The sequence below is a fragment of the Pezoporus flaviventris genome, unplaced genomic scaffold (genome assembly GCF_033815535.1).
Source record: "Pezoporus flaviventris isolate CSIRO_AGI_PZ_B2104156 unplaced genomic scaffold, CSIRO_AGI_Pfla_v1 ptg000029l, whole genome shotgun sequence".
NCBI classification, from domain to species: Eukaryota; Metazoa; Chordata; class Aves; order Psittaciformes; family Psittacidae; genus Pezoporus; species Pezoporus flaviventris.
The window spans coordinates 15,676,411-15,690,847 of record NW_026892577.1 but is presented as its reverse complement, the minus strand read 5'-3'; the positions used below and the strand labels follow the sequence as shown (position 1 = coordinate 15,690,847).

Sequence of the window (14,437 nt, the reverse complement as noted above, 5' to 3'; positions counted from 1 at the left end):
CAGCTTTTCCTGGCTATGCCTCACACACTCTCATACACAGTGAATTCTTTATGTGCTAGACACAGCTCCTGGAACAGACTGATGAGGTATATTCACCATATGGGTCTTGGAGCTAGAGAGGCAGCAGCACAGCCCTGCAGCTAGGAGTCTAGCATTATAAAAGTTTTCAATGACATACCTGTGATGATGACCAAGGTTGGGGTTTACCAGTCAAGTGTGCACATGCACAGGTATGTCACAGTTACACCACCTCAGATTCACTACAAACATATTCTTGAACATACAGCTGTATCCAGGAAATTGTTCTGACTGACCTGTGGTATATCTTCTCTTCAATAGTACCTGCAGTGAGAAGTCTGTACACAGTCACGTGTTTCTTTTGGCCTATTCTCCAAGCACGTTCCCGAGCCTGGAACATAAAAGGTTTTGTTACCAGACATTAGCCTCTTAAACATTTATTTGACAAAGAGCTATTGATACCGCTGTTTCAAACCTAGTTTGGACATTTAACACACAGTTCAAGAAGTTACATAGCCATGATACAGTATTAGGACAACTAACTCGGCGGAAAGCAGAACAATTTTGAAAGTTTACATACGTAAAAAGACAAGCCTCTAATTGTGCAAAAAACCCTCAAAAAATAAACTGTGTTAAGACTGGAACTTGTATCTATGATACATACTTTATATGGACTTATTCCCAAAGAGATCTATTTCACAATAGAGCTTTAATATACACATTTCCTTTGAACTTTTCTTCTTTTTCCAAACTGCAGGCTTTCCTAAAAAAATTGGAACCAACTGCTAAAACTGACCACTCTAGTCAGAGTACATACTTGCAGAGCTCAGAGCTATGTAGGATTTTCACCAAAATAGGTTTTTTTTTTTCCTCTTAAACATACAAGCCCCATGTACTGTTAAGAGATGTTACAAACCAGAGTCTCATCACACCATCAGCTAGAGAATAAAATTTAAGGTACTGACTTAACAGCAGCTTCTAAGGGCATAGCTACGTATCATTATTTAGTGACAAAGCCAATTCGAGTAGCACTTGTTCTCCTTTTCTTACCCTACATATCCACCACGTACAGTCAAGCCTGTTTAAAAGTTTGCACAGCTGTATTCTCCCCTCATAAACTTGTAGTTTGTTTATTTATTTATTTAAAAATCCCAGCCCATTTCAATTGTTCATTTGGCTACACTCTAAGCAGGCTCTGTGAATCAACAATATTGAAGAGTGGTAAGGTTTAACAGCACAAAAGGGATGTGGTGGGAACCACTTCAATTGGCTTTGCCACAAGAGTGATCCTAACATGGAACTGCACCCTAAGTGACCATTGCTGGGAACAGCAACTTAGGGAAGAGCACCATAGTGTGTTAACAGTATTTGAGGAGATAGATGTCCTTCTGTCTTCAGTTTTATTTCAACTTAGCTGGTAAATGGAATGTAATGAACCAAACTCACCTGTGTGTCTGTACTGGGATTCCAGTCAGGATCATAAATAATAACCCGATCAGCACCAGTCAAGTTAACTCCAATGCCACCAACACGAGTTGTTAGAAGAAAAATAAAGATGGATTTGTCCTGTAATATGAGAGAGAATTTACTAAAACAAAAATTAACAAAGCAATAACAAGACTTTTTTTTTTCCTGGATTCTTTTGTTATCAGCATTATTTGCAAAGATGCAAAGGGAGCCAAGAGAAGTAATACATTCTTTGTTTGTCCAATATATCTTTTGACAAATAAAAGTAGTTGATCTAAATTTCATTCACTGTTGTCCAATAAGCCCTCTTTTGCCCCCTGATTTTCAACTGTGGGGTTTTTTTCTTAGAAGAAAACCCAATCTAAGTGTGAAGTAAGTGGTGACTTTTTTCTCCTCTCACAAAGAAAGTGATTTCATTTGATTCAACTCCCCAGTTTTGTATCTCAAACCTATCAACCTATCAAACCTGAAGTAGTATACTTAAAAACATACAAAAAAGGAATGCAAGAATTCGACCATACTCACTAATAGACATTAGTGTGTGGGATGCAACATCTCACCTCATTATATCTTGTTATAAGGGGCTGTCTGGAAGCTATTGTGGTGCTGCCATCCATTCTGAGGTAGGAATAGTTTCTCTTTCTCACAAAGACTTCAAGTATCTGCAGCATCTGTTGTGATGGGAAAAACTTAATAAAATCCAGACATGAACACTGAGCTACTGAGTAACTATCTGATCCAGTCATAAGAACTTCTTAACTGCAGTGCCAATCAAACAAGATGATGACCAAAAACATTTTAGTCATCAAAACTTTTTACTTTTTTAGTCTTAGTAGCAAATAAAACCAATTAGCTCATCTTACCTGTCTTGACTGAGTGAAAAACAACACTCTGTGACCTTGCTTGTGCCATATTTTCAGCAAGGATTCTACCACTATCATTTTCCCTGAACGTTTCCAATATCCAAATTGATCTGCTTCCTCCACTTCAGCATCTGGTACACCCTTTAAAATTTTGGGACCACCAGAGAAGAGGTCAGGGTGGTTGCAAATCTTCCTCAAAGCTACTAGTCCTGAGAAAATCTAAAGAGTACAGGAGAAAAAAATTTTAATTTCTTGACAAATAGTTGTATCTATATAGGAGAAAAATAAACAGCAATGGATGAATCCAGTCATCATCAATAAGTTTGTTTTAGATAGTGGTTTGCTCTTTAGAGAAGCCAGTGGATACTAATACTTGTTTCATGAAAAGTTTTAGGAAAAAAAAAAAAATCAGTACAATAGAAGGTCAACAAAATTTTGTGCTCTTGTGAGCCTATTCTGGTTACGTTAAGAAAACTCTGCAACAATATCCACGTTAGCAAAAGTAGTCCCTAGCTGTAACTCACAGTCAAATTATTTACTACTGAAAAGGAAAAATACCACCGAGTTTGTTACTTGAAATTATTGTGTCTTTCCTTCCAACTCCTGCCATGTTTGCAGGTAACTTAAGACAGACCTTGAAGACAGCAAGCATAGCTACCAGAATGCATGGTAACAAAGAACAAAGGAGTAAACATACTTGACTATATGACACTGAAAATCACCACTTTTGATGTCATGTTAGAAGGATTCTATTCAGTTATACATTCAATAATATTAAAAGTTTTATTTACTCTTCTGATATAATGGTCACTCATAAAAATAAACTAGCTTGAATCAGCAAATCCCTCAGTCTTCTACCACTACAAGTTGGATGAGCCTGTTTATAATTTATGGGTTGTTTGCACAATGGAGTTTTCTTTTTTTCAGGTGGGATTCACTGCTGTCATCAGAAAACATTTAATAAAAGTATTGATATTTACTGTTCAAAATTTTCAGATCTCTAGCAAATATGACAGCACATTCTGTAAGATCTTAGAGAAATTTCTGCAGATAGCCTTGTACAAGCCATCTCTTGAAGATCACGCTCCTTAAAATAATTTCCACTGGGATAACTAAAATGGGTAGGCACTTGAAAAAAACATGGCCACTATACCTTTGTGAGATTTGGAAAAATAAGAAAGTCAAAACAGTGATAATGTCAATATCTGCAATATACATGGCTGTGTTGACCATATACCTTACTGGAGCTACTGGTGAAGGGAGAAGGGATTTGAGAGTTCACAAGGCAAGGAAACATGTAGTAAATGATAAATTATAACCAAGACATATTACTTCTCATCTTACAAACAACAGATCTCTGTTTGTACATTGGGCCGTTGACCCTAACTCACTGTGCACGGCCATCCAGCCAATTCCTTATCCACCAGGTGGTCCATCCATCAAATTGATGTCTCTCCAATTTAGAGACAAGGATGTTGTGAGGGACAGTGTCAAACGCTTTGCACAAGTCCAGGTAGATGACATCAACTGCTTTGCCCCTATCTATTGGTTCTGTAGCCCCATCATACAAGGTCACCAATTGTTCTGAAGATCATATACATATTGCAGAGCCCATTCCATTCCATTCCTACTTTTATTTGGTCATGCCACTACATATGGATCACTAACTCTACATTTTTCAAGAAACATTTCTGAGGGAAAAAAGGAAAAAAAAAAAAAGCAGACACCCACCAAAGCAGAACTGAGATCAGTGTGCTTGCTTCCCTTTCTGCCCAGAATCCAGCTAGAAAAACGTTAAGATCAGCCCATGACTTTATCCATCAAACTCTACCTGTCTTTAACCTTAATTAATGCCAACCTGCATGTCTCCATTGAGAATCTGGTAAACTTCTTTAGAGTTGATGAACTTCTGATAGACTTGACGCTGCTCATCTGTCAAACGGCAAAATAGGACCTACCAAAACAAACCACTCAAGCTCAAAGACTGGATTTTGGAGAAGGAGAAGGCTCAGATCTAATAGTAAAGATAAGCAAACCTGTTCATTTTTATCTGGAAGTGAAAGGCTCATTTTTACATCAGCCTTCATTCTTCGCAGCAAGTATGGGTTTATGGTGTCCCGCAACACACAGGCACACTTATATGCAGTTTTTACCTGAAAAAGGAAGAAAAAGCAAAAGTTGTATTTTGGTTCTTGATATTAATTACAGCAACAAGCAAAGTTCAATAAGTAGTAATACAAAAATCCTAATAAAATGAGATTGTTTATGATTTATGTGGATCTACTTAGATATTTGATACAACACGAACTACAATGAAATTCATGTTAGCAACAATAACACTAAGTATTTCTCAGATACCACTAATTTATCTCTCCTAATCTAGTGGTCTTTAAAAGAGACTAGAAATGAGATATTTCTTTTAGAAACCAATCTAAGAAGTAAATGTAAACTTGCACAGAACCAAAATCCTCATGAAAAACTGCTAACACATATCCTGAAGATCAAAAGGAAAGCCTGCAGCAATGGTGGTTACTGGACAATAAGTGAAGATTAGTGCTCGCCTGAGACTATTAACACGCACACAAAAAAAATCAGTACAAGAAAATCCCTATGATCACAGAAACTAAAGGTCACTCTGGCCTTAAAAGAAGCATATGGTTCTATAATGGGTAATGGATGTGTGAGATGGGTTTTATCTGCACATAATGGCTAAAAATACCTTCATTTCTCTTAAAGCAAAACAAAGAATAAATTATTGATATATATATATAAAGCAAATTGGATGCCCAATTTAGTAAACTACTAAGCTTTAGACAAGGGAATTACGTGAACTCAAAAAGAAAATAACACTTTAGAAACGTATGTGTGCAAAACATTGAAAAAATATTTTAAAGGATACAAGTTTATTAGCATTTATATAAAACTTAATCTGCAGTTTATTATGCAGACTATTTATCAGCTAATTTGAAAAATGCTTAAGTCATAAATACTAAGAAACACAACTACAGAGATTAATAGACACACTTATTAAAAAGATATTCCAAATTACGTTTTCCTTTCAGAATTGTATAGCTTATCTACTTTCAGATTTCCAACACTTCCTTTAGCTTTTTAAAATGAAATTTTTCAATTTGAATTTGATTCCTCTGTTTCACAATTCACTGAAGCTTGATATCAAACAGTACAGTTCTATTTAAATGCATAAAAGTGTAAGATCAGGTACCTCCTACCCCAATTTACTTATCTTTACATCGAAGAATACTTCAAATTAATTAAAATTTTAGGGCTTTTGACAAAAAAGTCTTGTATAAATGGAACAGTCTCAATTAGTTGAACAGGCATTTTCACATACCCAGCAGTAAAACACACATGCAACTCTCTTTCGGATTAGTGTCTAGAACACACAGTATGAAGTGTGTTTAAAAGACAGTTTTCATAAAACATAACAGTTTCCTTCACACAAAGCAATATTTTTGAAGCATTTACCTGGACAGCAGATGCATTGCAATATCCCCCCATTGTTATTGGAACAGAAAATTGCTCCATGAACACAGGTAGTGTTCCCAGTTTCCCTGGGTATACAAAGTCAAAGAGGGACCAAAGCTCCTTTAGGTTATTTTGCATAGGGGAGCCAGACAAGATGATTCGATGCGGTGTGCGGAACTGTTAATAGAAAAAAAACAACAAAAAAACAGAAACCCAAAAGAAAGTTATTTTCATGGTATAACCTGCCTCCTGCCTCAGAGGATATTCAATTTCACCATCAATGAATTCTTATCTTAAAATATGTGGCCTCCTATTCCTGAAAGAAACAGCTTTTGCAACATATTGACCATAATTTTTTAGCAGAAAATGAACACCAGCAATCTGACATTTGTCCCTAATGGTAAAATTATGACACAATTTAAAACTTCTGATTTTTTTTTTATCCTCTACCAGACTTCTGTAAATGTCAATGTAAACCCATTTAAAAATGTTAAGCAAATTAAATAGTCATATACAGACCACTGTAATTTTCACTTTTATTCTTTATTAATGGCCAACTATGTATTTTTATCATAAAGTAATACAGGCTATTAGAGTCTGGAACCACCTCCCAGAGTGCTTAAAATCTTTAAGTACCTGTTTGCATGCAAGGGTGACTGCAGCATTCGGATTTCGGATTTTGTGACCCTCATCCAGAATCACATAATGCCAGTCATAGCTGTGGATGTTATCCTGCATCAGTCGAATGTATGAATACGATGTAATTAAAATTCCATGGCATGAAGCAATTTCATGAATTAGTTTCACCTAAAATCAGAAAGTGCACGTTATTAGTAACAGTGAGACAGAAAACTTAAACCTGCTGAACTACAGGTTTGCTGCCCAAGGTTCATGCAAAAAGTTTTGAAAAAGCAGATGTATAATTTACTTAGCAAAGAATAAGTACAGGCAAGATTTTGATTATATGATTCTTAGCTCATCTGTAAAAAAATGAAGCACTTGAATCCTGTGTTGCAACAGATGAGAATTTGACCTGAAGCCTGGTCAGAAGGAAACAGTGATTTGTTTGGTTTTTTTTTTTTTTTAAAGCGGTGTCTGAAAAAAATAAACATTAAAGTAACCAGTTTCTTCAAGTTCTCCTATATTCACCTCATAAACCCAGTGTTAAGTACTGCACACAAGATCTAGAACGTTAGAGGAAAAATAAACAAGTGAAAATCACAAAAATCTATTTGGTTAAACTTAAATTCTGTCCAATCTCTCTCATTAATAGAAATCACATATTTGTTATTAATGTTCACATTTTGTGCTTCTCCTGTAAGCTACAACCTTTCCCCAATATTTACTAGCCTTTATAGCTGTAAATTATGTAGGGCAGGGACAGTCTATTTCTTATTTTGCAGCATTCACAGTATTCAAGACTCATCTTTCCTGCATTTATCCTACATATGTAAATCTAGAAGACTTAAAGAGAAGATGATGGTCTGGGAAGCAATTCTGGATGAAACAAATGTAAAAGAATAAAAGAAATAGAACCACTACAGAATTTGCTAAAAGAAAGACAAGCCCCTTATTCCTAGAAGTGCCTTTAAGAAAAAACAAAACAAAAAAACCCCAACAAACAAAAAAACAACACGCACAAAAAAAACCCACCCTACCCCCAAACATCCCTCCACCCCACCCCTCCCCTGGGAAAAAAAACCCAAACTCAGAACCCAATAAAAACAAAAGGGGAAAATCTATCTCAAAGACCCAGATGCTCTTGGAAGTCCATCTCTTATTGTAAATATTCTTGCTCAGACACACCCCAAGACTGAAAAAGCTCTTTTGCATTTAACTGTTCAAGAATTTCTACTTTCTGATTATCATCTCCTTATAAAACCACAACCCACTATTTAACATTGGCACCTTGATTCTCAAGAGAATACATGATCTTTAGAACAATGTTTATTACAGACAGAGTAGGATTTCTAGGCAACTGTGGACATCCAAAGCTTAATTCTACTGGTACACTGCCCATACTCTGCACCCACATCCTGCAGTCTCAGCACTGGCCTATCATAGAATATTGTAGATATCTCTACCCAAACACTTTAGACAAATCATCTCGGGCGATTTCAAATTAAAAGCTTGTAAAATATGTAACCTCTCCTAGTTTTTGCAATTAATAGGGTATGTCTGCAATTAGCCTGACTTACAGAATGCTACACTGTTGTCATTAAAAGATGTTTTGTGAAAAGTGGTGCTGTTATTATGGAGGCTCAAGAGACCAATCCCTCCTAGAGGGCAAACAGTGGACTAGTAGAAAACAACAGCCATAAATCACGTTGTCAGGTAGCAGAGAGAACAGAAGTGAAACACAGGCACATGAAGGCCATTCACTGTAAACACACCACAGCAGAATCCTACTCAGGATTTACTGAACCTGTAATTAATTAAAGTTTCCTTCAAGCTAAATTTTTAATAAACAAGGATTTGTGCTGACAATGAAGAAATACAACACCACAATTTTATCAACTCACACTGCAACACTTATTAACTCTCATTTTACTGCTCTGGGTACTTTTTCAGAGGTTGGCTTCATTTCAGTTGCTGCTCTTGGAATAATGTTAAATATTTTAAAATATGATAACAGATTTAATATTGATACACACTGGTTTGAAGCTGTGGCATTCCAGAATTTATACTATTTTATCATGTATTCTTAAATTCACAATTTCTGTTTTGGTTAGATTCAGATACATTTAATTTCCACCCCCCCCAAAACAGACTTTAATGAAGTATTTTAGGGCATGCATTTTTAAACAAACAAAATTTACTATTATTATTAATAATAATACAACAGCTTAAGAGAGACAAATCCTACTAATGCCAAAAGGTTACACAGCAGTTTCTAACTTTGGAATTCTGAACTCTGGCTTTCAAAAGATGCTAATGAATCTAGGAACATGCAAGTAGATTGAGTAATTCTGATCTTGCATTTCTGTTCAGCACAGTATTTCAGGCCTTTACAATTCAAGGACAATATCTGCTCATAATTTAGGGTGATAAATTGATTGGGTTGCCTTATCTGCTCTGGGACACATGCAATATACAAAGACTGGAAGATTTTTGGCAAGCACCATTTCTTAAGGCTAAAATGTTTATGGTTTATTCTAAGGATACACCTCTAATGTTTTTTTTCCTGTTGGCACCTTGCTGTAGCTACAAGTTTGTTTCTGAAGCTACAAAAACGGAGCAATTTTTTGACTGATGCTCAAGAGAAATAAGGTTTATCTTTTCTAGCATAGCCTTTTAAAAAATTTTTAAAAAGGACATGAATTCTGTAGTATTATGTATGAAAATGGTAATTTACTTAGAAATGTGTATGTTAAGATTGAACTAGACTACTCTAAACACTCAGATACCTTCAAGACAAGTGTGAACTTACAGAGATACTATCTAGTCACTTACACAATCATACATCACTTATGAATTAAAAATGCTTTTTTCAGCAGGCTTATCACTATCTCATAACCAACCATTAAGCCAAGAGATCCATAAATTCAACCTATAAAACCTCTATTATTTTCCTGCCCCCAACAAAACAATCTAAATGGCACCATGAAGAGGCTTCAAAAGAACACATTGCAATGTTTAATAATGTACAAGTTGCAATAAAAAGAGCTAAAGCACTTACTACATATTTAACAAGAATGCTACTTCTTGTGGCATGTTACGAAGTTTATCTGAGTTTGGTCCTCAACTCAGAAATAAAGCCTCTGGCTAGAAGAGAGGTTCATATGTAGTCATGCTGATAACCAACCTCTGCAGCTTATTTTCTTTACATGTTGATCGTGTCCTTTACTGCGAGGTTAGAAAGTCTAAAAGCTTCAGTGCACAAAGTCATCTTCAAATAGATGGTTCTACTATAGAAACAGAGGTGCAAGCATCATGAACTGCCATTTGCTTTTGAGGGCTCCACCATGTCCAGCATTTGACGAGATTAAGAGAATGTAAAGTTATAGCTTTACAAATTGTATGTGATTACCACCAGAAAGAATTGTTAAGCTCAGTGACACCTGTTCTAAAGGTCAAGAAATTAAAAGTTTAGCCTTGATCTTAACAAACACAGCCTCCTTCCATATGTAGTATGTTAAACCAAGATAACCAAAGTTCATGCTGCCTCTTACATTCTATGACTTACAAATGCTCATGTGCCATCAGAAGTTTTGAAACAACAGGACAAGCTCTTGGTACAGAAGGCTTTTATCCCTACACTTACAGTTTTCTTCCCCTCCTCTTCTGTTCTATATCATACATAAAACAGTATTTATGATATAGTGTATCAAATTTATTTATTTTCTCTCATGTTTAAAGGTCTCACAGCACTTGATATTTACAAGTCACTTGAAGCTACATCAAATACAAGTGTAAAAAAGTAGTGTAAATTCAAGGTTAACAGCATTAAGACAGTACCATAGAACATACTTAGCCACAAATGCTGTACCTTGTTCAAACTGAAAGCTGACTTCACATGGGAAGACTACTGCTTAAATCTGGTTCTTCTTACTGCTTCCAACTTAGGCACATTTATCATCATAAAAGAAACAAATGATCTTCTGTGATCATAAATAATAATAATAATAAGGCAAGTTCTACATTTCATCCAAATGCTTTAAACTAGCTCTAAAGTCTTGGAAATGTATCCAACCCTCTATTGTGTCTTCTTTCCATCATCTAAAATACCCATCTGCCTTCCCTTGTGGATAGCTGAAAGCCTTTAAACTATTAGTCATATTTCAAGGGGTGAAACCGGAACTTCACACTTCTTTCCCTTACTGCCAAAATTGTCTACCATTGTTACTTTAGCAAAGGAATGAAGTAGTCTCTTTTGAGGTATCACATATGCTAAAAACCTACACGAATACTGTATCAGCAGAGATATCTAAACAGGTTGTCTCAATGACGCAGCTGAAACAGGCTGACAACTTTTGCAGTCAATCTGGTGCTCGCAATTCAGGCTGCTACTTCATCCTATTATTGTGGAAAATCCTAAAGTTGTTTCCAAAGAAAACCAAAATGGACTGGGAAGAGAGGATACACTAAGGTAATGATTGGTGAGCCTTTCATTTGTCACACTGCTCAGAAGTCCTTTTGTAACACTAAAGAAGTGTCACTAACCAAAAAGATATGCAAGGTATTGCCTAGTATCAATTTATGATAAAACAATTGGAACAGATGTCTTTCCCACTCCACTGTCAAGTAAATATTTCTGTGGGCAAGTCTAAAGAACTGGGAGACAGGATCTTGTATTGAAGCTTGGGTAAGGATCTTGTATTGAAGCTTGGGTAAGGATCTTGTATTGAAGCTTGGGTACCTTAGAAGGTGCAACAGAAAATACCTATTCATAAAAGTATATATTTCACCACTGCTAAATAATTTAATATTTGCTAATATTTCAAGATTCCTGACAATGTTGTTGTAATAATTATGCAGACTCATCTCACTGAAAAGATCAACTTAAGTTCTAACAAATTCAGCTATTTCTTCAGCTATTGCCTCTTTCTGCTTTGGAATACTGTCTTGCCTTATGGGACGCTTGTCATTGCTTAACTCTTTTCCTTCAAATGTAATGATATAAGTTATAAAAAGATCGAATTGTCAAGAGATCAGATCAGCACTAACATATCCATAGAAAGAATGTATATTGGAAAGAAATTCTAGGCAGGAGTGAATTTCCCTGGCCTGTATTTTACGTGATAAATTTTCAGTGTACAAGTGTTATTTATGCTCATAAATCAGTAGTAAAATTTTCTTACAGGTATAAAGACAACAAAAATGGGAAAGGGTTTTTGTTTGGCTTGGTTTTGTTTTTCTTTTACTTTATTTTAGTCATATGCTTGCTCTTCTTTGATTAAAAGGCATCTAGAAAAAAGATGCACTAGGTGAAGACAACATCAACAGTGACACTTGTTTAAAGCATACTGTTGGAGCTCTCAGAAGATGAGGCACTAGGGCAGAATTAGACAACTGAGCCTACCTAAAGGGATCATACAGTATCCAAATTCATTAATTTTAAGTTGTTGAGTAGGCATTTGTGGGAGGATAACAGGAAGGTGAAGTCCTGAAAAACCTCATGATTTGTGCAGATGGAAAAATTTGAGCCACTCTATCAAGTGCATTAATTAACAAATATCCCAAAATAAGTGCACATGATTTAATTTAGGAAGACATGCAAGCATGTTATTGAGGTCAACACACTTTCAGGGTTCAAAACCATACCAAGTTAACTGAACAACAGGAAGCTATTAGCACATTAGAGTGTGCTATTCCTTTTTTGCCATGTACTGTAACTGCATCAATTACCTCAGAATACATTTAATCAAGAGCAATTAAGCACCATATTATTTTAATGTTATTACAAGAAATTCAATAAATATTTAAAGAGAAATTTAAAAATGCTTTTCTAAATCCTGAAAATCCTTTTAAGCACCTGAAATATGAGGTCAAGGGAAAACAAAAATCTGTTGGTTTTTTTTTTGATCCTTCAAGGTATCAATGAGTGAAACTTCAGGTAAGTCAGGCTTGAGAGCTTAAGAAAGGAATAAGAACATGCATATTAAGAGATTGGCCAAAAAACTTAAGGCAGAAAAGGCACACTTTAAAAAAAAAAGGAAACCCAACAAAACTAACACTGTCATTAAAGAAAACGCGACAGGTGATATCAACTGACAACTGAAGAGAAATTGCCTCCACAAGCAAAACGTATTAAATACTAGATTAATGACATACTGATGCACAGAAGTGCAAGGGAAGAATTAACCAGTACTAGAAGCATGTATCTGGTGCACAAGCAGGCTGGTTGTGAATGCACTACCGTACAAGCAAAGCTCAAGTAAGAAACCTACATTTAATTTGTTCAGGCAACACTAGTCTCTATCATAATATGGAAGTATTTCCTGTCATCCCTTTTTTACCCAGCTGCCTAAAAAAAAAAACCTATGCAAGACAGTGAACTTTTAAAACAATGAGCAAAAGAGCACAAGCTTGCTGACAAACGAGCACAGACAGGGGACTGGTTTTTTTTTTTTTTTCTTTTTGGCTAGCACAAAAAAAAGAAAAAATGGAGGAAAAAAACCCAGCTTTTTGACAAAATGGATGTCAACCATTACCTTTTTGTTGGTATAAGAACCGGTTTCATGGAGAACGGCAACTCTAAATGGAGGCCACCAAGTGTGGAATTCTTTTACCCACTGATGCATCACAGTCGCTGGACAAACAATCACTGTTGGACCCAATCCCTCGTACCTAAAATAAAATATTCAAGAACAGCAACCTTTAACATTAAATAAATACTCTATACAAAGTGGCTCATCAAAAATACAGACACATTAAAATGACACATTATTCTTCAAGTGGTATACGAGACCTAAGGAAATTAATTTGCACTTTATTTTTCTGGAAGTCTGTTTTTTAAGGGAAGATGAAAGGGGTACTGCTGTAAGAACCTATCCTCTGAACAGTTTATGGATGCATCTATCAAGATGAACACAGAAATAGAAAAGCTCCAAACAATAAGGCATAAGGAAACTTCCTCCTGTGGTAATACAAATCAGGTTTGGGTGACTGCTGTTTCTATAAGAGAAAAGAAACATTAACAGACAACTATTTTATTACTTCTATTAAAAACAATGTGTAGCTAGTCTCATAAATGCACTTAAATGCAGGTGTTCTGCTTCATGTTAGTAATAAACTGTACTATTATAACCATAATTTACAGATAAGGAAAAGACTCTAAAGCAGCAGAATATATCACCATGGCAGTTGAGGTCTGAGCTGAGCTTAAACTGTCTTGTAAGTTTCTTACTCATAATCATATGATTGTTTCTGAGAATTACTAAGGACGTTTGAAACAAAGTCTTTCTGTATATTAAGTTCAGAGCTACCCTTAACATTAAGAAGAGAAAAATCTCTCGCACAACAGCCAAACAAGAAACATTACCATCATGAACAAAAACCAACAGTCATATAGGAAACACACTAAGTAGTGGCTACTAGTAGCTATTTTTCAAATATATTTGCTCTTTATAAAACAGAACAAAACAACTTTGCAGGCAAATGCAATAGCTAGTTATCACATACTGATCTGTGCCTGGTGGACTAAGTACTATTCAAATGGTAACAAATAAACAATTCAGAAGATCACAGTATACATTCAGTATCACATGCATACAGCTCTAAGGAAGGATTTCCCAAACACCTGCTTTAAAAGAACCCTGTTAATGCCTTCAAAAACTGTTGACATTAAGAAATAATATTCTTTATTAAAAGCTCATACATATGCAAAATAACAACCTGGATGCTGCTTATCTCTTTCATTATGGAAAAAGCATTCTATAACAACCTCAGATAGCCTAATTAAAATCTCCCAGCAAGCCAAGGGGATTTAGAATTTAGAGATGCAAAAAATAGCGTAAACTATGCTATAAATCCAAATAACCACTGCTACTGATCTATTTACAGCAAAAAAGCCAACTGCTCTTAAGAATATCTAACACAAGGAAGCCATCTTTCCCCAGATGTATTAGTTTCTCATTTTTCATGGGTAGTAACAATTTACC

General features: G+C 35.5%; 2 protein-coding genes across 4 annotated transcripts in view; both read right to left on the bottom strand.

Annotated features, from left to right (window-relative positions):
- The window catches only part of VSTM4 (V-set and transmembrane domain containing 4), a 454,962-nt gene that overhangs the window by 194,307 nt on the left and 246,218 nt on the right, over positions 1 to 14,437 (bottom strand). The gene's annotated exons all lie outside the window — the stretch shown is intronic.
- The window catches only part of ERCC6 (ERCC excision repair 6, chromatin remodeling factor), a 44,373-nt gene that overhangs the window by 7,687 nt on the left and 22,249 nt on the right, over positions 1 to 14,437 (bottom strand). The window contains exons 7-15 of the mRNA XM_061459233.1: positions 12,989 to 13,124; positions 6,471 to 6,641; positions 5,835 to 6,011; positions 4,385 to 4,501; positions 4,207 to 4,302; positions 2,349 to 2,567; positions 2,046 to 2,156; positions 1,465 to 1,584; positions 315 to 409 (exon numbers count right to left, since the gene is read on the bottom strand). Coding sequence (XP_061315217.1) covers positions 315 to 409; positions 1,465 to 1,584; positions 2,046 to 2,156; positions 2,349 to 2,567; positions 4,207 to 4,302; positions 4,385 to 4,501; positions 5,835 to 6,011; positions 6,471 to 6,641; positions 12,989 to 13,124 — 1,242 coding nt within the window. The remainder of the gene's footprint in view (positions 1 to 314; positions 410 to 1,464; positions 1,585 to 2,045; positions 2,157 to 2,348; positions 2,568 to 4,206; positions 4,303 to 4,384; positions 4,502 to 5,834; positions 6,012 to 6,470; positions 6,642 to 12,988; positions 13,125 to 14,437) is intronic.